The 20,861-nt window shown below is 42.8% G+C and overlaps 1 protein-coding gene across 3 annotated transcripts in view; it reads left to right on the top strand.

Annotated features, from left to right (window-relative positions):
* The window catches only part of REEP1 (receptor accessory protein 1), a 73,178-nt gene that overhangs the window by 14,432 nt on the left and 37,885 nt on the right, over window positions 1-20,861 (top strand). For all 3 annotated transcript variants that reach the window (XM_080977031.1, XM_080977030.1, XM_080977032.1), the window contains exon 2: window positions 19,934-20,006. In XM_080977031.1, coding sequence (XP_080833157.1) covers window positions 19,934-20,006 — 73 coding nt within the window. The remainder of the gene's footprint in view (window positions 1-19,933; window positions 20,007-20,861) is intronic.

Below are 20,861 nucleotides of genomic sequence, written 5' to 3'. Positions count from 1 at the left end.
TAACATATGGTAATAAGGGCAGTGAATAAGTCCTCCTTTGCTGACCACTGAGGCCAAGTAATTGTCCAACGTAACTTTTGCAATTTGTCCAGAAATTGGTCTCACCGGCTGATAGGAGGTGAGTTGAGGCCTGCTGTCATTGCCTGGTCCACCATTTTAAGCATAGGGTTGCTCCGCTCTGTGGTGATTTAGATATTATTGTGACCGTCCCAGCTGTAGTTCCAATGCTGCATCTCACCTGACAGAAAGAAATATTACCCTTCCGTGCTGTGGATAATGAGAGCATCCGTTTTTGTCTTCTCTTTACCTTTGAATAGAATTTCAGCTGTGCAATCGACATTTATATGCTGACTGAGAAGCTTTATTTTGTGTGTGTGTGTGTCACCCTAAGAAATCTCCCCCAAAGTACCATCTGTAGGGAGAACATCATGCTCAGTGATGATCTCTGTGTTCTGAGAGAGCCATGGGTTAGATTTTTTTTTTTAATTGGCTATTGTGTAGGCGAGGAAGAAGCAGGGTTGTTTTAAAAACACAGCTACGTTTCCTAAGTTTTCATTCATCCCCAAGGAAAATTTTTTTGTACAGAACAGTGGCCATGAACGTGCTTATTGCGACAAATTGGAAAAATGACAAACTCCCTACCAGAGTTGAATGGTTATCCAAATTGACAGAATATGCGGAATTAGCCTCTCTTTCGGAAAGAATCGGAGACAAGCCCAGACAGGAGTTCATTCTAGATTTTCAAAAATTATTTGAAAAGCAGTTGTAATCTAAACACGGTAGTTGCCCTTGAATGATTTCTGTCAATAATACATATGATGGAATATGATATCGAAATAGAAAAGAGAATTTTTTACAAAATAGTCATGATAAATTAAAGCAAGATGTTTGATATAAAGGAAAATACGGAGAGGATGGGAAGTCATAGGTTTGTGTGGAAAGCACATAGTTGAAGCTGTATATATTTTTTGTGATATCTTTATTGGACTGACTGAAATGAAGACGATTATGTATTGTGTATATGTGTGTGTGTGTGTGTGGAAAATGAATAAGAAAACTTTTTTTAAAAAAAGTTTTCATTCAGAAAAATAAGGAACGTGGGGAGGGGAGAAGTTGCTTTCCATCAGAATAAGCCAACAGGCTTGAGTCGCTAACTGCTGCAAGTGAAATAACCAGAATAACTGAGAAATGTATTCTTGGCAGCTCCCCAAGTTTTTTTTTTAGTGGAGCATTAGAGGGAACATCATAACAAGTACTGCCTTCCAATGTTTGTATGAGCGGCCTTCTTCCCAGGTGGCAGATGTCTCTCTGTGCCATGCACAAAACAATATCTGTTGCCTCAGGGTTGCTTTGGGGCTCAGCACCCATCTCCCTAAGAAGCAGATCCTAGTCCATGTGCAAGATTGTGCATGTTAGATTTTATTCACTAAAACATTCCCTTTTGCCAGGGAAGCAGAAGAACTGTCTGTTACTTTACCTTTTCGCAGTGCAAGGCCCATGGAACCTTGCTCCGAAGTCCTATGCTAATTAAGGCTTACTCCAAAGTAAATGCGCACAGGATTGCAGCTTTAACCTCTCTTCCCCTCCAGAGTGATTACATTACTCTAATTTCAGTGCTGCAGAGATAGCTTAGGAAAGAGAGTGAATATTTATGTAAAGGGGACGGAGCTTAATTGATTGCTTATGATCTCATCTTAGTGATGCTGCTTTTGTTAAAAGCGTTACTGGAAACTGCAAGGAAGGAAGAAATTGTCTGTAATTTTCTGCTACCCAGAAAAGCCGTAGGAACACCAGGTAGATGTACATTTTAGCACCAGAGGGGGAGATCTACAATGGTGTCTTTTTAAGTTCACAAACATTTGTCCTGGGGGTAGCTTTTCTGGTGTTCGCCACTGTTTTTCCTTCAAACTAGTAACGCATGATGACTTCCCTTAGGGGAAAGGTATAGTGGGGAGTGTTCTGTTTCCTAAAAATGAAATGAAATGATAAATTATAGCCTTTGTAGAAAGTTCTCAAGATGGTATGAGCATGGTAGGGAAGAGGGTGTTTTTTGACTGCCTGAGAGGGTCAGGAACAATAAATCAGTAGGTACCTGTGACCAGTGTTTTCCTAAGAATGGGTGTGTGTGAATGTTCTTGACGTAAGAGCTAAGGAAGTGAGCCCTCTTGCCCCGGGTCAGGATTGGGGAACCTCAGGGCCAAATTTGGCCCTCCAAGCCTCTCTGGGGAGTCTCTCCAGACCACACCCTCCCTGAGAAAGTTGGCCTGACTGGAATATGTATCTGAACTCTGACAATGACTCTTGGTTGTCTGGATGAAGCAGTAAAGCTCGCAGTCCTTGCTGTGCCCACTTTTTCCTCGGGGCCCCACCCACCACGGCATGTGCCCCATAGCTCTGTTGTGAGTAGGGGAACATGGGCCCAGGGTGTATGTCTGTCCTGCTCCCCGAACTACTCTAAGATAAATTCCAATATTGCACATAGTCCCAAGGGCAACACTAGAGAGGAGTCGGAACAGTCCAATGGTCAAATACAGTACAAGGAGATACAGTGGTACCTTGGTTCTCAAACGCCTTGGTACTCAAACAACTTGGAACCCAAACACTGCGAACCCGAAAGCAAGTGTTCCAGTTTGCGAACTCTTTTTTCAGAAGCTGAACATGCTCCGTTTTGAGTGTTACACTTCCGATTTGAGTGTTACGCTGAGGTCTGTCTGTTTTTGCTATTTATTTTGCATTATTGTTTTTGCGGCCTTTTTGTGACTGTGTGGAACCCAGTTCAGCTACTGATTGATTGATTGTGTGACTACAGTACATTGTTTATTGCTTTCATTTTATGGATCAATGGTCTTGTTAGATAGTAAAATTCATGTTAAATTGCTGTTTTCGGGGTTGTTTTTAAAAGTCTGGAACGGATTAATCCATTTTGCATCACTTCCTATGGGAAAGCGCGCCTTGGTTTTGGAATGCTTTGGTTTTGGAACGGACTTCCAGAACGGATTAAGTTTGAGAACCAAGGTACCACTGTAAGTTCAAAGTCAAACCGTAAGGCCAGGTTCCCATCTATGAAGAAGATCAAAGACTGGACTCCTGGGGTTATTCCTACATGGAGTAATTTAAACTAGATACTTTCAGTATTGCAAATTACTAGTGTTCTTGAAGAGAACTTGTGTGTTCTGTGTAGACTCTTCTTTCCACATCTTATGACTCTTCTGAAAGCATTTTATACAGAATTGGTAGCAAATTTAATAACAACTGTGAAATTTAATATCGAAAGGATGTAGAAACCAGTTGATGTTTTCACAATTAACCATTTGTTGAGTAACTCTTGGGAAGCTCTGCACACAAACAGGATAGCTATGTTATGAAAGCTACAAGTGATGTAAATAAATCTGTTGAGGAAATATGGAAGCCATTTTAAAAGAAGTTTTGCAATAGAATATATGGGGAGTAATGATATATCTGATACAAATCACAAATTATCAGTGCAAAAAGGCTTTTCAAAAGTGCATTGTCAGTCCTGAGTACATAGTTTCTAGACTTCAGTTTTTCACAGTTATCGTTAGTGGATAACACCCAGACACTCAGAAATACATTATGGATGCAGGGGTAAACAAAGCAAATTCTTTTTTTTTTTTTAAGGACATGTTACCACCCTCCAATGTCAACAGTATTCTTAATATTCCCAGGGGTTGTGAATGCAACAACTTAATTTTGTATCTTGTGTGTGTGTGTGTTTCATTTCAATTTTCATGCAATTGTATTGCCTTCTCTTTGTTTTTTGTTTCGGTATGTTGTTGAACTGTATGCTTTTGATTGAATAAATAAAAAGAAATATAAAAAAAGAAAAAGAAGAGAGCAGGCAGGCAGCCAGGCCAAAGCTGTCTGTGTATATCACGCCTGCACTGCTTTGACCTACTGAGCTGTTAAAACCTCTTGATTTTGCTGCCAACCTTGGATAAGGAAAAGACAGCAGTTGTTATGCACCTGGTAGGACACATTGCTGCTGTAGGGCTGCACTGACTGAATAACAAGTTGTGCAAGCCTGCTATTGATTAAACGTATTCTGAAGGATACCACACACACAAAAATGAATGCGGTGGCATATGGCTTCTTTAACACAAGCTAAGCTCTATGGAAATAGTAATATTTGCTGCTGGAAGTGTGGAAAATGCTGGTATTATTATTATTATTATTATTACCCTGCCCAGCCACTCTGGGCGGCTCCCAACAGATTAAAAACAGAATAAAACATCAAATATTAAAAACTTCCCTAAACAGGGCTGCCTTCAGATGTCTTCTAAAAGTCAGGTAGTTGTTTATTTCCTTAGCACAGGGGTCAGCAACCTTTTTAAGCGGGGGGCCGGTCCACTGTCCCTCAAACCTTGTGGGGGGCCGGACTATATTTTGAAGGAAAAAAATGAACGAATTCTTATGCCCCACAAATAACCCAGAGATGCATTTTAAATAAAAGGACACATTCTACTCATGTAAAAACACCAGGCAGGCCCCACAAATAACCCAGAGATGCATTTTAAATAAAAGGACACATTCTACTCATGTAAAAACATGCTGATTCCTGGACCGTCCGTGGGCTGGATTTAGAAGGCGATTGGGCTGGATTCGGCCCCTGGGCCTTAGGTTGCCAACCCATGCCTTAGTATCTGATGGGAGGGTGTTCCACAGGGCGGGCGCCACCACCGAGAAGGCCCTCTGCCTGGTTCCCTGTAACCTCGCTTCTCGCAATGAGGGAACCCCCAGAAGGGAGAGCTGCTGGACTGTCAGGTTAGGTGGATCAGCGGAATTGTCTGACCCGTATAAGGCGACTTTGAATGTATTTCCCAGTTTGCTTCCAGTTGTGGTCTCTGTTGCTAATGTCTGGAAGCCCAGTGAACACAACAACAGTAATAAATATAGTAGCAATGATAATGCACCCTGAGACATTTTGATTATAAGTGAGATTCATTTTGCTTAAATGTTGACTCTCTTGAAAGTTATGCCTAGGGTCCTTGGAACAAAAAGCAGAAACTGATGAGGACCCTCGAACCCCGTGGTTTCCAGTGTGGGGCAATTTGATTTTTAAGGGGGGCAATTCGAGAATGAGTTATTAACAGTTAATGGCCTTTTAGGCTTCCTCCACATGAATAGGAGTTCACTTTTTGAATACAGTGGTACCTCAGGATAAGTACTTAATTCGTTCCGAAGGTCCGTTCTTAACCTGAAGCTGTTCTTAACCTGAAGCACCACTTTAGCTAATGGGGCCTCCTGCTGCCGCCGCGCCGTCAGAGCACGATTTCTGTTCTTATCCTGAAGCAAAGTTCTTAACCTGAAGCACTATTTCTGGGTTAGCGGAGTCTGTAACCTGAAGCATATGTAACCTGAGGTACTACTGTAATAAGAATTGTATTTCACGGGGGGTGGGATCAGGATTTTAGAGATGCTTAGGTGGGGCATGGCCAAAAAAGGAAAGGAGTTGCCTGGTTAAAAACAAAGAATGTTTACTAGTCTCCTGAAGACTGAAGATACAAACTTCTGAGGAAGGAGAGTACTTATGGGAAGCTCAACATCCTTTGGAAATTCTGTTCACAAAATGCTTTTTTTTTTTTTAACCCTTCATCTTATTTAACTTTCAGGTTTTCTTTTTTAAAAAATGCTTTTTATTGAGTTTTCTTTAACATACACAAACAAAATAAATACTCTAAAATTCAACAATCATATGTCTACTTATTTTCTAAACACTCTGTTGTGCACAGACTTCCCTCCCTCCCTTCAACAGGCTTTCATATTGAATTTCCTCTTTTTTCGCAGGTTTTTAGTAGCATCCTATACACATAAAAAATAATAATTTTAATCCTACTACAGTCTTTAAGCTTCTATGGTTATTACCTATATACTCAACAAATTTACTCCATTTTTGAACTTTGTTTCCTCTTGGTTACGGATCCTGTGGGTCAGTTTTGCTAATTCTACATATTCAACCATTTTTGTCTGCCACTCCATTAGTGTTGGTATTTCCTGAGTTGTCCATTTTGGGGCTACTAAGATTCTGGTGGCAGTCGTAGCGTACATAAATAGTCTCTGATCTGCTTTTCTTATTTCATCTCCTATCTCCTAGGAAGGAACTTTCAGGTTTTCTGAATGACTGAAATGCAAATCTTGTTGTCAGGATTCTGTCCTACCTTTTTTGATCTTATATTTGGATATATATTCCTATTATAATTTTTACGACACGTTCTCATTTTGTATTTTTATGTTGTGAACCACCCTGTGATCTTTGGATGAAAGGTGGCATACAATTTTAATTAATTAATCATAATAATAGTAGTAATGAAAGAGAGTTGCTGTTTCTTTCAGAGAAAGCTAAACATCATTAATTTATGTGTGACTATTGCTTCTCTGGAACATTTAAAAAAGCTTGGGTGACGAAGAAGATGAGTCTTGTTTCAGATTTGCTAGAGGCAGCCCTTTCCAGCAAAGAGGCTCTTCATCAGCTTACTTTTAACCATATGTGAATTCTGGGGAAGGGTAATTCAATTCTCTGCGCCTCATAAAAGGCTTTGGGATGGGTGGAAGCTAAGACGAGAAGCTTAGCTCTCAGCTGGACTGGGAAGAACGGGGTGGGCTAAGGTCATTTCAGTGTCTATAACCTCTGAATGGACAATCTCACCTGTTCGCCAGTGTCCAGCAACTGATGTCCAGTCACTCAAGTCAGAATGATGCAGAGACTCCTTCTAAAAGACAGGTCTTGCTTCAAGACAGCCGTGGCTGCTTAAATTAGAAACAGGTTTCCCTTTCAGCTCTAGGTGTCTGAGCTTCTAGGGGCTAGGTGTCTAAAGCAGCTAAAGACTGTGAAAAGTAAAGGCAGATTTCTTAATTATTTTCAGAAAAAGAAATAAAATTCAATAGGGGTAATTTTTCGTGTAGAACAACTGCTTTAGAGTATTGGTTTTATTTTCAATAAATATACATCCCCCACCTTATTTATCATCACATCTTCTCTGAACTTCCTCCAGAGATTTTTATTGTGACTGCCATGAGGAATTACTGCAATTTTTTAAATGCTGTAATTAATTAAATGACACAGCTTTCTCTCATGTCCACATTGCTTTACAAACCATTTCATATTAGTTTTCTTCTACATTCTGTTAGGGTTGCAAGCTGATTTATGAAATATTAGTCACCGTAATGTTAGTCAAATGATTGATCTATTTATATTTGCAGATATTCACACATTCACTAAACAGGTAATCCCCTTCCGCCTTTAAATAGCTCACACGTGCATATCTTGGAACATCATTTACTCACACAGACATATACACACACTCATATTTTAAAGCAAAAACTTAATCTGAATATTCACATTCCAAAGCTAAAGCAAAAGATCAAAGGACGAAAACTCGGTTTTTGTAAGGTTAGCATCCTGTTTCAGTGCTTTTTGAACACTACTGTTCTCTGTTGCTGATTTTATTCTGATCTTGTTTTGATTTCCTATAAAATGTGGGTGGAACAGGAAAGAGAGTGTGGATTTGAGATTTGTGGGGAGGAGGATATATTTTTATTTTATTTTATTTTATTTTTACAATTCTCATTTAGAGTGCTGAATGTTTATTGGAGGAGCCTCCACTGCATGCACATCCCAAAAGCAACTACTAGGACCCTCGTACCTACGAGACCGCCTCTCCCGGTTTGCCCCACGGAGAGCCTCAAGGTCCATAAATAGCAACACCCTAGTGGTCCTGGGCCCTAACGAAGTTAGATTGGCTTCAACCAGAGCCAGGGCCTTTTCAACTCTGGCTCCGGCCTGGTGGAACGCTCTGCCTCATGAGACCAGGGCCCTGCAGGATCTGATTTCTTTCCGCAGGGCCTGTAAGACAGAGTTGTTCCGCCTGGTCTTTGGCTTGGAGCCAATTTGATTCCTTCCCTCTCTTTCTTTCTTTTTTCCTTTCCTTCTCCTCCTGTGATGAGGCTACATTTTAATATTTTAATGTTTCAATATTTTAATGTTGTATATTAATTTTGTTTTTAAGTTGTAATCATTCAACTTGTTTTTATTATTGCTTGTAAGCCGCTCTGAGCCCAGCCTTGGCTGGGGAGGGCGGGGTATAAATAAAAATTATTATTATTATTATTATTACTTCTGCTACGAACTTCAGAATGGTATCAAAGGAACCATATCTCCCCCTGCCCCATACAAACTTGCCCAAGTTCTGAGATATCCAGGGGACACCGTTTTCTCAGTTCTGTCGCCTTCACAGGCACGTCTGGTGAATATGGAAGAGGGCCTTCTCAGTGGCTGCTCCCTGGCTTTGAAACTTGTTATGTACTAAGCTTGGGTCCTAGAACAATAGGCAAGTAGGATCCTAGAATGCAACAACTGATTGGCTTGCAGGAAAAGACCAATCAGGCTCCAGGAGGGAAGCAGAATCAGCCAATCAGACGGGACTCATTGTGTAAATAATGTATATAAAAGCCTGAGTTTTGGGGGGCAATTAAATCATTGCTGCAATAAAGAGCATGAAATCACTACAGGGCTCCGTGTATATTTTAAAACTCCTTTCCTAGAGCAGCTAGACCAGGGCTCGGCAACGTTTTTTGAGACTGGGCCAGTTCACTCCCAGGCAGACATCTCAGTGGGCAGGAGCGTGCGTGCCCATGCGCGCCTCTGCGTGCGCTCAAGCTATTTCCGGCACTTTTCTGGGTCGGAAGAGCGCTGGAAATAGCGTGTGCGCATGCGCATGCGCACCGGAAATAGCGTATACACATGTGTACAGGTGTATGCACACACGCTATTTCAGGCGCACTTCCGCAATGCAGGAGTGCCCGTGCGCATGCGCACATGCTATTTCCAGCACTCTTCTGACCCGGAAGTCGGAACCGGCCCATGGGCCTTAGGTTGCCGACCTCTGAGCTAGACTAATTCCCTTCTTGTCCTTTTGTTCCAGCAGGATTCTGGGAACTAACTGCTTTTAAGAAAATAACTCTTTAGCAGTGTGCTGTACAGTGGAAACCTGGTTCCCGAACTTAATCCATTCCGGGAGTCCATTCCGGGAGTCTGTTCAATTCCTGAAACAGTTCGAGAACCAAGTGCAGCAGCTTCCTGCCGCCAATCAGAAGCCGTACCGGGTGTTCGGCTTCCAAAGAACGTTCGAAAACTGGAACAATTACTTTTGGTTTTCGTTCGTTCGGGAGCCGGAACATTCAGCTCCCAAGGCGTTTGGGAACTGAGGTTCCACTGTACCATTTCTAAAATTATTATTATCTGCATTTTAGTATATACGGCTTTCTACACTGTTTTGATTCCATAGATAAATTACTTCTTAACAATAATCTTGTATACATGGTTAGCTGTGTGCGTTTTATCTGTATTTGTCTTAATTTTTGTGAGCTGTGTTGAGTCCCAGTTTTAGGGGAGAGGCGAGATATAAACAAACAAATTTAAATGGTACTGGTAATAGGAAACAGGGACTCATAGCTTGACTGCAGCTAGCACATGCCCTGCAGACCACAAACTGAAATATTGCAGCAGCATTTGTTTAGATGAGAAGTTTACAGCTTCTCTGTGCTGGTTTTGAGGAAGCACAATTTTGTTTTGCTAGGAACCTATGAAGAACTTGTTATCCCAGCAGTGCTGTAAACTTAGGAGGCTCTCAGAAGCTCAACTACCAAGAGGTTCTACCACCATGGCAACCAGGGAAGCAAAGCTTAGATGGGTTGTGGTGTCATTAGGAAAGCCATGAAACATTTCTTTTATAGAATTTACTCGGTTTAGTAGGCCGGTTTCCACCACAATGGCTATGCAGTCCAGAATTAACTACAGTGGTACCTCAGGTTACATATGCTTCAGGTTACATACACTTCAGGTTACAGACTCTACTAACCCAGAAATTTTACCTCAGGTTAAGAACTTTGCTTCAGAATGAGAACAGAAAAAGTGCTTTGGCGGCGCGGTAGCAGCAGGAGGCCCCATTAGCTAAAGTGGTGCTTCAGGTTAAGAACAGTTTCAGGTTACTACAGAACAAATTAAGTACTTAACCCAAGGTACCACTGTATAAGCGAATTAAGCTTAAGTGTAGAGTCCCAGTCAAATTCAAAACCATGTTAAGGCAGAATTATTTAGAATTTCTCAATGTGGAGAGAGTGCTGGCGTTGACCATGGCTTTTTTCTTTTCTTTTTGTTAACTATATTTTTGATAACTATATTCTGGTTGAACTTTCCTCATGATATTGCAGGGCAGTAGCCTTGCTTGTTCTTAGGCTGGCACAGGTAAAATAATATTGTGTATTATTGCTGGAGAGTCTGTGAGAATGGTGGTTTTTAAGAACAGGAATTGTTCTGCTAAAGCTTATCGTTTCAGATTATTGGGTTTCTCTTCAACAAATCCTTTTGCATACATTGTGCTTCTGTATTTTGGTTAACACCCCTTTGGATACTTTCTGATTTAAAGTGCTAAGGGAAAAGGGACTGGTGTTCCTCTTAGCACAGCATCGCAGATGCTTCCACAAACAGGGAGTGGACTTGTATGAATGCCTATTCAGTGTGTTTCAGAAACATTCCAGTAATTTGTTTAAAGCAAAACGTAATTAAATAGTGAATAATTTAATAATTGAGGAATGTTTAATTAGATGGCGAATGCATATTAGCAGGCACTCTAGATTGGTGTTGTGAGCCATAGTAGTAATCGACATCTCTGTTCAAGAAGGAGACAATCTCAGCATTAAGCTTGCAGCTAGAGCAGTGGTGTAGTTCTTTCACATTTGATAAAGCTCTTTGAGGAGGCACAAAACAGACACCCACCCAGGAAAAACCGAAATGTACCCAAATCGTTTCAATTTTGTTTACAGCTTCTCTTTTCTCTTTTGGCCCCATTTTTAATTGTTTCCCTTACAATGTGATCCCAGGCAATCGAGGATAGTGTAGATGTGTTGACATAATGGGGCCGCAGAACCATTCAGATACGTCTATGAGACAACATCACGGAGAACAAAACCTTCACCTTGCCATCCCTCAGAATAGAAGAGGGAATGAATGCCGGTTGCTGTGACACTTTTGGGTCTTGCCATACTGTATTTGCAGTTTAGCATCCAACAGAACAGGTGGGAGCATTGGCCTAGTTGCTTTAACAGTGGGGCCGTGTTCATCCTCTCCCTGATCATACAGTCTCTTGTGACCCCGCCAAAAGTGACTTGGACACTGATACATAGCGAGTGGGCCAAGCTAGGTTGCGAAAGCCATTGATGTGGATTGCAGAGGTGCTGTACCCAGGCCCCAATGCCAGACTTGAACCTTCCAGTCATATTCCCCCGAGAGGCCAACACCTTCACTGCCAAAGAGTTCACCGCAGGCCCTGCTCACCAAAGCAGGCAATGTACTTTGCGGGAAATAGGAGATGGAGTGGTAGGCTCCAAGTGACAAGGCTACCCCTTTCCATTCTCAGGAAGGAGAGGAACATAGGAGGGATAATATAAGCTCTCAGTTGAGTGGGTCTCCTTGGAACAAGTTGTCTGCTTGCTGTGAACTGTCCACGGTACTGAAGAACCTGCCTTTGGTTGACATTGTTTGTCTAGTACAGTGGTACCTCTGGATGCGAACAGGATCCGTTCCGGAGCCCCGTTCGCATCCTGAAGCGAACGCAACCTGTGTCTGCGGGTCGTGATTTGACGCTTCTGCGCATGCGCGTGACGTCATTTTGAGCGTCTGCGCATGTGCGAGTGGTGAAACCCAGAAGTAACATGTCCCGTTACTTCCAGTTCGCCGCGGAGCGCAACCCGAAAACGCTCAACCTGAAGCATATTTAACCCAAGGTATGACTGTAGTTCATGGGTAGGCAAACTAAGGCCCGGGGGCCGGATGCGGCCCAATCGCCTTCTAAAGCCGGCCCACAGACGGTCTGGGAATCAGCATGTTTTTACATGAGTGGAATGTGTGCTTTTATTTAAAATGCATCTCTGGATTATTTGTGGGGCCTGCCTGGTGTTTTTACATGAGTAGAATATTTGTGGGGTATAGGAATTCATTCATTTCCCCCAAACGAAATATAGTCCGGCCCCCCACAAGGTCTGAGGGACAGTGGACCGGCCCCCTGCTGAAAACGTTTCCTGACCCTTGGGCTCTAGTTCATGTTTCCTGATCTAGCCTGTGCATTATTAACTGCCTTTGGCATCAATGACTAGACCACTTTTTGGAGCTGCTTTCTCCAAATCTTTCCATGTGCTCAGCCTCACCAGGATTGGGCACGGCCTAGTGCAAAAAGTGTACCCTTTGTTTACTTAAAACACTTGCATGCCACATACAGTGGAACCTCAGTTGTCAAATGTAATCTGTTCCAGAAGACCGTTTGACAACAATAGTGCAATTCCTTTTAAAAAATGGAGAAACGCACCTTGGAAGCTGTTTGACTTCCGAGGCGTGTTCAAAAATGGAAGCATTCACTTCCAGGTTGTCGGCGTTTGGGTTCCGAATTGTTTGGCTTCTGAGGCGTTCGACAACTGAGGTTCCACTGTATTTTTTAACCCCACAAAACTTTGAGATACCTTACAACAATTAAGTAGCCAAATCCTTTCACCTCCTTTCACGGTACCCTGAAACAGATTGCCGGGGGTGTGTGGAAATGCCCACAAAGCAAAATGTCCCCTGATTTAACTCCTTTGCATGGCGACTTACCTCAAGTCCCCCTTGCTTGAGTGCTGTCCCCTTTTACCAGCTACACTCCTTTGCACTTTCCCTCTCGTGCTATATTTTCTCCCTGTCACAAACAGTATGCAAAAACCGCATACACTGATAGAGGAGTGGGGAACATTTTTCCTCTGAAAGACCAGTACAAATAACTCCCTCCTGAGGGTGCTGTATGTGAGAGAAGTCGCTTTTGAGCCATTGTTACTGTTGGGAAAGCAAAAGAAAATTGCATTGGAGTTCCAGTCACAGAATTCCAATGTAACATGTAGTCTGACTCTTAGAGACATATGTAAACACAGCAGGGAGCACTCCTCACACTTCTTCAATGGGAAACAGTCCAGAGCTTTGCCATATATAACCATTTTCCACAGGGCCTATAAATCCAGCTGTCTCCGTAAGGCCAAGTTAGTTTCTGTTGTTAGGATAAACGAAAGAAGCAAATGTTAGTTGTCAAACGCTGGAGTCTTACTTTGCAGGAAACAAGAACATGAGATAGCAACAAGCCAAGCTCATGAAGGAGAAAAATGAACTGGAAAAAAGTGTGGTACAGTTATAAATAAGGAGAGAGGGAGAGAGAGAGAGAGAGAGAGAGAAATCTGGTCAGGCTTTTTAGAGGCCTTGTATGCTTCTTTGGGGTGTAAGATTTCATTTAAACAAATGTTTGGGATAGATATTTCACTATTAAAAAAAGGTAAAGGTAAAGGACCCCTGACAGTTAAGTAGGGCTCATCTTGCTTTACTGGCCGAGGGAGCTGATATTTGTCTGCAGACAGTTTTTCTGGGTCATGTGGCCAGCATGACTAAGCCGCTTCTGGCGAAACCAGAGCAACGCACGGAAACACTGTTTACCTTCCCGCTGAAGCAGTACCTTTTTATCTACTTGCACTGGCATGCTTTCGAACTGCTAGGTTGGCAGGAGCAGGGACCGAGCAACGGGAGCTCACCCCGTTGCGGGGATTCGAACTGCCGACATTCCAATTGGCAAGCCCTAGACTCAGTGGTTTAGACCACAGCGAGGCTAACTGTTCTGAGCAATGTCTCTGCTATGCCACAAACCCTCTTGTGTAACTTTGAATAAGTAGAACGTTTGATAAAACGTTCTTTTATTTTATATAAATTAATGCAGTATAAATATTTTACCACCGCCATGCGTCTACTGACAGTAACTGACTCTGATTGAATTCTGAACTTTACTGCCAACCAGGGTGGGAGAGAAAGATATATTTTTGCTGAACTTGTACCAGATTGATTGTACAGCAAGGATAGCTAATCTGTGTTAAGCCGTTTTGAACATGCACCCTTAGGGAAAACTGGATGTGACAGAACTGCCACATTTGTTTGGTCAGATGTGCTTCTTCACATACCAAGTGAGGAAAGGAGTGTGCAGGAAGGAGGGGAGGGGCTGATCCCTTTACCTCAGTGCATTCTGTTTAATAACTGTTCTCCCGCCTCCCTTCCCGGATCAATTTCGGTATTGGAGCCAGGCTGGCGGGAAAGTGCCTGAAAGGATGGCGTGTGGGGAGGTCAGGTCAATACCTTATTAGTCTTGTCAGTGCTAACCCATATATAAAGGAATGGGGTTGGGGGGAATGGAGAAGAGAAAGTAAGGGAGCAAATGAATATAATCCCAGCTTTCTTGGTGTGGGCCAGAGTGCCCACACCTAGTGCCTACAATTGGTGTGGCTGCCTAATTGCAACATCAGCCACACCAATTGTGGTAAGATGGTAACCCCAAAGATAGATTACTGCAATGCATTATAAGAAGAGTTTGGATTTGATATCCCGCTTTATCACTACCCGAAGGAGTCTCAAAGCGGCTAGCATTCTCCTTTCCCTTCCTCCCCCACAACAATCACTCTGTGAGGTGAGTGGGGCTGAGAGACTTCAGAGAAGTGTGACTAGCCCAAGGTCACCCAGCAGCTGCATGTGGAGGAGCGGAGACACAATCCCGGTTCCCCAGATTACAAATCTACCGCTCTTAACCACTACACCATACTGGCTCTTATACACAGGGCTGCCTCTGAAGACGGTTCGGAAGCTTCGGCTAATGCAGAATTCAGCAGCCAGGTTGCTTACTGGAGCAAGACGGTTTGAGTATATTACACCGATTCTGGTCCGACTGCACTGGCTACCGATTAGTTTCTGAGTCCAATTCAAAGTGCTGGTTTTGACCTATAAAGCCTTAACAGCTCAGGACCACAATACCTCAGGGACCGCCTCTTGTCATATGAACCTTCCTGGACCCTGAGATCATCTTCTGAGGTCCTTCTACATGTGCCTTCTTGAGAGGTCCAGAGGGTGGCAACATGAGAACGGGGCCTTCTCTGCAGTGGCTCCCCGTCTGTGGAATGTTCTCCCCAGGGAAGTTCGCCTGACACCTTCATTATGCACCTTGAGGCATCAGGCAAAAACATTCTTTTTTTAACTAGGCCTTTGGCTGATCTGATTGACATCCTATGCCCTTTTAAAATGTGGTTTTTTTATGGGGGAGCGGTTATTGGTTTGTTGTTTTTATTTTGATTATATATTTTGTGGTTTTATATTTTGCTTTTGTTCTTGAGACCTCTGGGAATAGGATGGTGTATAAATTCAATAAATAATAATAATAATCAGTTTCTGCCTGCTCTTTAAGGGAAGGAAGACCTGGAAACGCAAGTCCTATGTTTCCACTCTTCCTACTGGCTCTGTCCTGCTGGGGACTGTGGGTTTTACCTATTCTGTAGCTGCGGAGTGATGGTGGCAGCAGCTGACAGAGTGCTTCGCTTCCACCCTTTTCTGCCTTCTTCCCACCCGCAGTGCACATTCATTGTACGGTGGTACCTCGGGTTACATACGCTTCAGGTTACAGACTCTGCTAACCCAGAAATAGTACCTCAGGTTGAGGATGAGAACAGATATCGCAGGGTGGCGGCGGGAGGCCCCATTAGCTTAAGTGGTGGTTCAGGTTAAGAACAGTTTCAGGTTAAGAACGGACCTCCGGAACAAATTAAGTACATAACCAGAGGTACCACTGTACTTGCTGTAACATCTAAACAAGGCTCACGGAGCACTTTAAGTGAGTGACTGCTTCTGGTAAAGTCTGTACTGTGATTTGCATCTTGCTCCACAATGCTTAGGGTGAATTCCAAGTATTAGTAACCTACTTTCATTATACATATGTGTTTGGACGGGTTATTTGTGCAAAATTCCTTTTTCTTCCTGGTTCCTATTATAAAAATTCCCCCTTGTGTGCGCACTATGAGGCTACAGGGAAACAGCCCCACACTCTCCGTCCTGTCATCTGCATAATGGGCTCCCTGGAAAGAGTTTTCACCATGCTATAGCTGTGTTGTGATTGGCTGCAGAGTTAGTCTGAATCCTGTGTTCCATCATGATAGCATGAAGGGGCAGAGCAGTGGGTGTTGTTGTTTTTAGCTTGCTGTTGAATTCAGCGCTGTGGTCTAAACCACTGAGCCTCTTGGGCTTGCTGATCACAAGGTCGGCGGTTTGAATCCCCGCAATGGAGTGAGCTCCCGTTGCTCTGTCCCAGCTCCTGCCAGACTAGCAGTTCGAAAGCACACCAGTGCAAGTAGATAAATAGGTACTGCTGTAACAGGAAGGTAAACAGTGTTTCCGTGCGCTCTGGTTTCTGTCATGGTGTTCTGTTGCACCAGAAACAGTTTAGTTATGCTGGCCACATGACCCGGAAAGCTGTCTGTGGACAAATGCTGGCTCCCTTGGCCTGAAAGCGAGATGAGCGCCGCAACCCCATAGTCGCCTTTGACTGGACTTTACCGCCCAGGGGTCCTTTACCTTTTACCTTGTTGTTTTTAGCTTGCTGTCAAATTCAGTGGGATCATTTTCATTTTCACGTATTCAGCCCTTTTATTGGTGAACATTACACTGACATGGTGTCAAGAGCAAGATCTGAGGGAGTTTAGAATTTAGCATAAGCTTGCTCCTCCCCTGTAAGACATCCAGCATGGCTTTTTAGTAGCTGCTTCTTCTTCTTTGGTGATCACTAAGTAAGATTGTCTTCCATAAACAAGGTTTTAACAGTGAGTCCGTAAGTGACTGTGGAGGCCAATTCTGGACCCACACATCCTTCCACAGTGGGGACATTGGTTCCCAGGCAGGAGTTGATCACAGTGTGGACTGGAAATGGGAATAATCTGGGATAGCGTTGCACTAATGTATGCCTGATGATATGCTTCTGCTAAGACACTAGTAAGGGTACTTACATCAAATCCTAAAGCACTCTAGCCAGCATTACTGAACTGTAGGATTGGGCAACCCATGGCCATAGTTTTTCTAAAGTCAAAATTTTAGAATTTTTCATAGATTTCATGAATTAAATTTATGCACAGTTTTTTTTTGCTTGCCTCACGTTAAAAAGAACTTCATTAATATAAACCTCTGAGGGAGGCATCAACAAGAACATCTTAAATATCCTGGAATGGTAAGTTCCAGGATAATATATGGCTTTCTGCTTTATTTACCGGAGTTTGGTCATATTTGGGCATTGGGATGCTGTTTTATTGCACTTACTGCCCAGTTCTAATGCACTTACTTTGTTACATGTTCTGTTCTTAAGTGTTCTTCAGTAATAAACTATCAGTAGAACAGCAGATACTGAAAAACAAATACTCTTGATCATGGCCATCAACTGGATTGCTGAAAGCAGTCAGATTTTAGAGCACTCATTAGTTGGCACAGAGCCAGTGTCTTGGTGTGGAGTTTGACCCCATTAAGAAAAGGCATGTGCCTTATAGCCAGAGCTGTGACTACTCAGCCTCTATTAGTGTCTCCATTTTCCTGGACTAAGCTTAAATTTACACAGTCTGTTGGTGACCTCAAGCAGTCATTCAGAGTGACGCTGCCTTACCCGACACAAAGAGAAAGAAGAAATATAACTGTGTGTCATCAGTATGCTGACCCAATACTGAAAGCCATAGAGATAGAGATAGATAGAGATCCAGGAGACCATCCCTGCCATTACAGGTACTCTACCAGACTGATCAAGCAGATTCGGTTGTGAATCCTGGCCAGAAGCCAGACGGAAATGAATCTAGACAATCACTTTCAGCTGAAAGCACTTGGAGCTGATTTGCCACGTCAGGCTTCAGCAACTTGGCCGGGAATGATTACTTAAAAGCTGGCCTATAATTCCCTAATACCATGGGGATGTGAGAATGCCTTCTTTAATGGGATTATGACTCCTCCTTGAAGAACAGCTGGTCTTCCTGGTGCAATGCATTAATGAAAGTCAAGTTAGAATTTGACTGATTGCCTTGGTAAGCCTTCAGAAACCAAGATGAACAGGGTCAAGCAGAACATCTGTACATCTAATATATATGTGTAGAAAAGGAGTGTTGGCAGCTTGCCAGGACAGCTTGGTATAGTAGTGTTCTTCTCCTGGTAAGTGCAGCTTTGTGTGTTATCCTTACTTGATCTCTCAGTGGCTTTTGATACCATGGTATCCTTCTGAGCCAACGTAGTGGGATGGGTATTGGACACACTGTTCTACAGTGGTTCTGATGCTATATCCAGGATTAGCTTCAGAGAATAGCATTAGGTGATGGTCTTTCAGCCTCCTGGTAGTTGTGCTGTAGGGTAGCTTTGTCTCCAGTGCTATTTAACATCTATATGAAGCCATTGGGAGTGGTCATTGGGAGAGAAGTCAAGCAAGGTGTCACCAGTATGCTGATGACCCCCAGCTCTACTTCTCTGCAACATTTGAATCAGGTGAGGCTATGCAAAGCCTGAGCCAGTGCTTGGACTCAACAGAGAACTGGGTGAGGACCAGTATCCCGACAAGACAGAAGCACTGTGGGTGGATGGTTACTGAGCCGATTACTTATTTGCATGGGGTTGCACTGTCCCGGAAAGATCTGAGGATGCTCCTGAAGGCCCAGGTGACCTCAGTGGCCAGGAATATCTTCTATCCATTTCAGCTAGTAAGACGACGGCAGCAGTTCTGGACCAGGGTAACCTTACCGCTGTCGTCCATTCACTGGAAGCCTACAGTCTGGATTACTGCAATGTACTCTATATGGGGCTGCCCTTGTGGAGGGTCTGAAAGCTGTAGCTGGTGTGAAATGCAGTGGTGCTCACTGGGGCAGGATACTGTCCACACATTACCCCGCAGTCGATATAATTGAACTGGCTGTCAATTAGCTACCATGCTAAGTTCACTGTGTTGATTTTGGTGTATGATGTCCTGTACAATTTGGGACCAGGATACCCAATAGATCATCTCACCCCATATATATCGTGAGGGCCTCCTGCAGATGCCATCTTTCTCTGGAGGTCCATTCTGCATAATGTAGGCACCAAGCCTTTAGTATAGTAGCACCTGGTCTTTGGAATTCCCTGCCCTTGAAAAATTGAACAGGAGCCATCTCTGGGGGGTTTTTGGCACCTGCTGAATCTTTCCACAAGTCATTTCAGCCAAGATCTTTCCCAGTTTGCATCTGCATCTGAATTGTTTTTAAGATGATTTTATCCTTTTCACACTCATTTGCTGCACTGGACACTTGGGAGGAAGAGTGGGGTGTACTTTTAAAAGATGAATGAAATGAAAGGAAATACTTTATTGTCACTTGTACAACTTGTATACAGTGAGATTACACGAGCACCCCCCACTCAGCTCTCTTATTCTTAATCCCCCTCGTTTACTGACGCACACCCCCCAAACCCGAAAGTCAGTTGCCCTGTTGTTATCTTTTCATTCAGCAGCCTAACAGCACACGGATAGAAGCTGTTCTTTACCCTGTTGGTGCGACTAATCATGCTTCTGTATCTTCTGCCTGAGGGCAGGAGATCAAGAAAATGCCGGCCCGGGTGTGAATCATCCCTGAGAATTTTCCTCACTCTCCTCAGGCAACGTTCTTCCGCTATTTCATCCAGCAGATTCACGGGACAGCCCATAATATCTTGTGCTGTATTCACCACCCTCTGTAGGCACTTCCTATCAGATAATGTCAAACCAGCGTACCACACTGTGATGCAGTATGAAAGGACACTTTCTATTGTTGACCAGTAGAAGGAGATAATCAAATGTTGATTGACATTGTTCTTCAATACTCTGAGGAGAGTATTTAATTTAATTTAATCTGGATTCTACACGCATGTAGTTTTGTTCTCACTGAAAGGAGTTAAACTGAGGCAGGAATTAAGAGTAAAATATTTCAGAGAAAATGTCCCTGAAATGGCCATTACTTCTCAAAAATATACATTTCCCAGTGGCAGAAAATGATCTTTGCTCTTTTCCCCCTCTTCCAGGCTTGTGTTTGGCACTCTTTATCCTGCATATTACTCATACAAAGCTGTAAAATCAAAGGATATTAAAGAATATGTAAGTATCACTTCTGGGATTATCAAGGTAAACCTAGGTTTCTGTTCACAAAATGCCTCCCAGTGGATTTTACCTGGCTCTTTAGGCACAATGAAGAACTTAACATGCTTCAGAGTTTCAGATTTGATTTCCCTATATGTATATTTGGTGCTAAATAATCAGCGTACATCTTCCACCATTTTGCCTCACCTGAGAAAAGAAGAAATTTTTGTAAAAGCAATTTCTATAGCTAACCTGGAGACTATTTAAAAACACATATGCTAGGTATAAAGTCCCATTGAATGATGCTTTTGCGTAGCTCTTGCATAAAATCCCATTAAAAAACAAAAAGTAGTGGGAAGCCTGCATGACGTACATCTTTCTTGTATGCCTTCAACTCCCTACTTAAATGGTTAAATTCTGTATTCCCAAATTCAATTTAAATAGGGTCATCATGGTGGTTTAGGTAATTTATAGAGGTGTATTGGATGTTAACACCAGTGCTGAACACAATGTGGGCATCCATTTTGTCATTAGTTAAAAAACAAGAACCTTCGATACAGAGTTCATGAACAGTTATTGCCTGTTAATGTTAAAAAAATATTATTACCATGGCCCTTCCCAACTACAGTGAACTTAACTGCACCTCTTAGCATACATTTGGGCTGGTATACCCAACTCTAACCTTCAGCTAGCAGGAATTAGGCATTCAGTAGCTAATTTTGTAGTACTGTAACCAGGTTTTGGGGTACAGTAAAAAAAGTTCGCGAATACTGGGTGCAGTGATACAAAACAGATATGGGAATTCACTGAAATTGTGATAGCCTCAATCTAGCCTTGCCTTGTAAATACGACTAAGTAGCTAAGCTGAAATGA

The sequence above is a fragment of the Podarcis pityusensis genome (assembly GCF_964106645.2).
Source record: "Podarcis pityusensis genome assembly, chromosome: 13".
Lineage (NCBI taxonomy): Eukaryota > Metazoa > Chordata > Lepidosauria > Squamata > Lacertidae > Podarcis > Podarcis pityusensis.
Note: the sequence above shows the minus strand (reverse complement) of the source record. Positions and strands in the feature narration are given on the sequence as shown.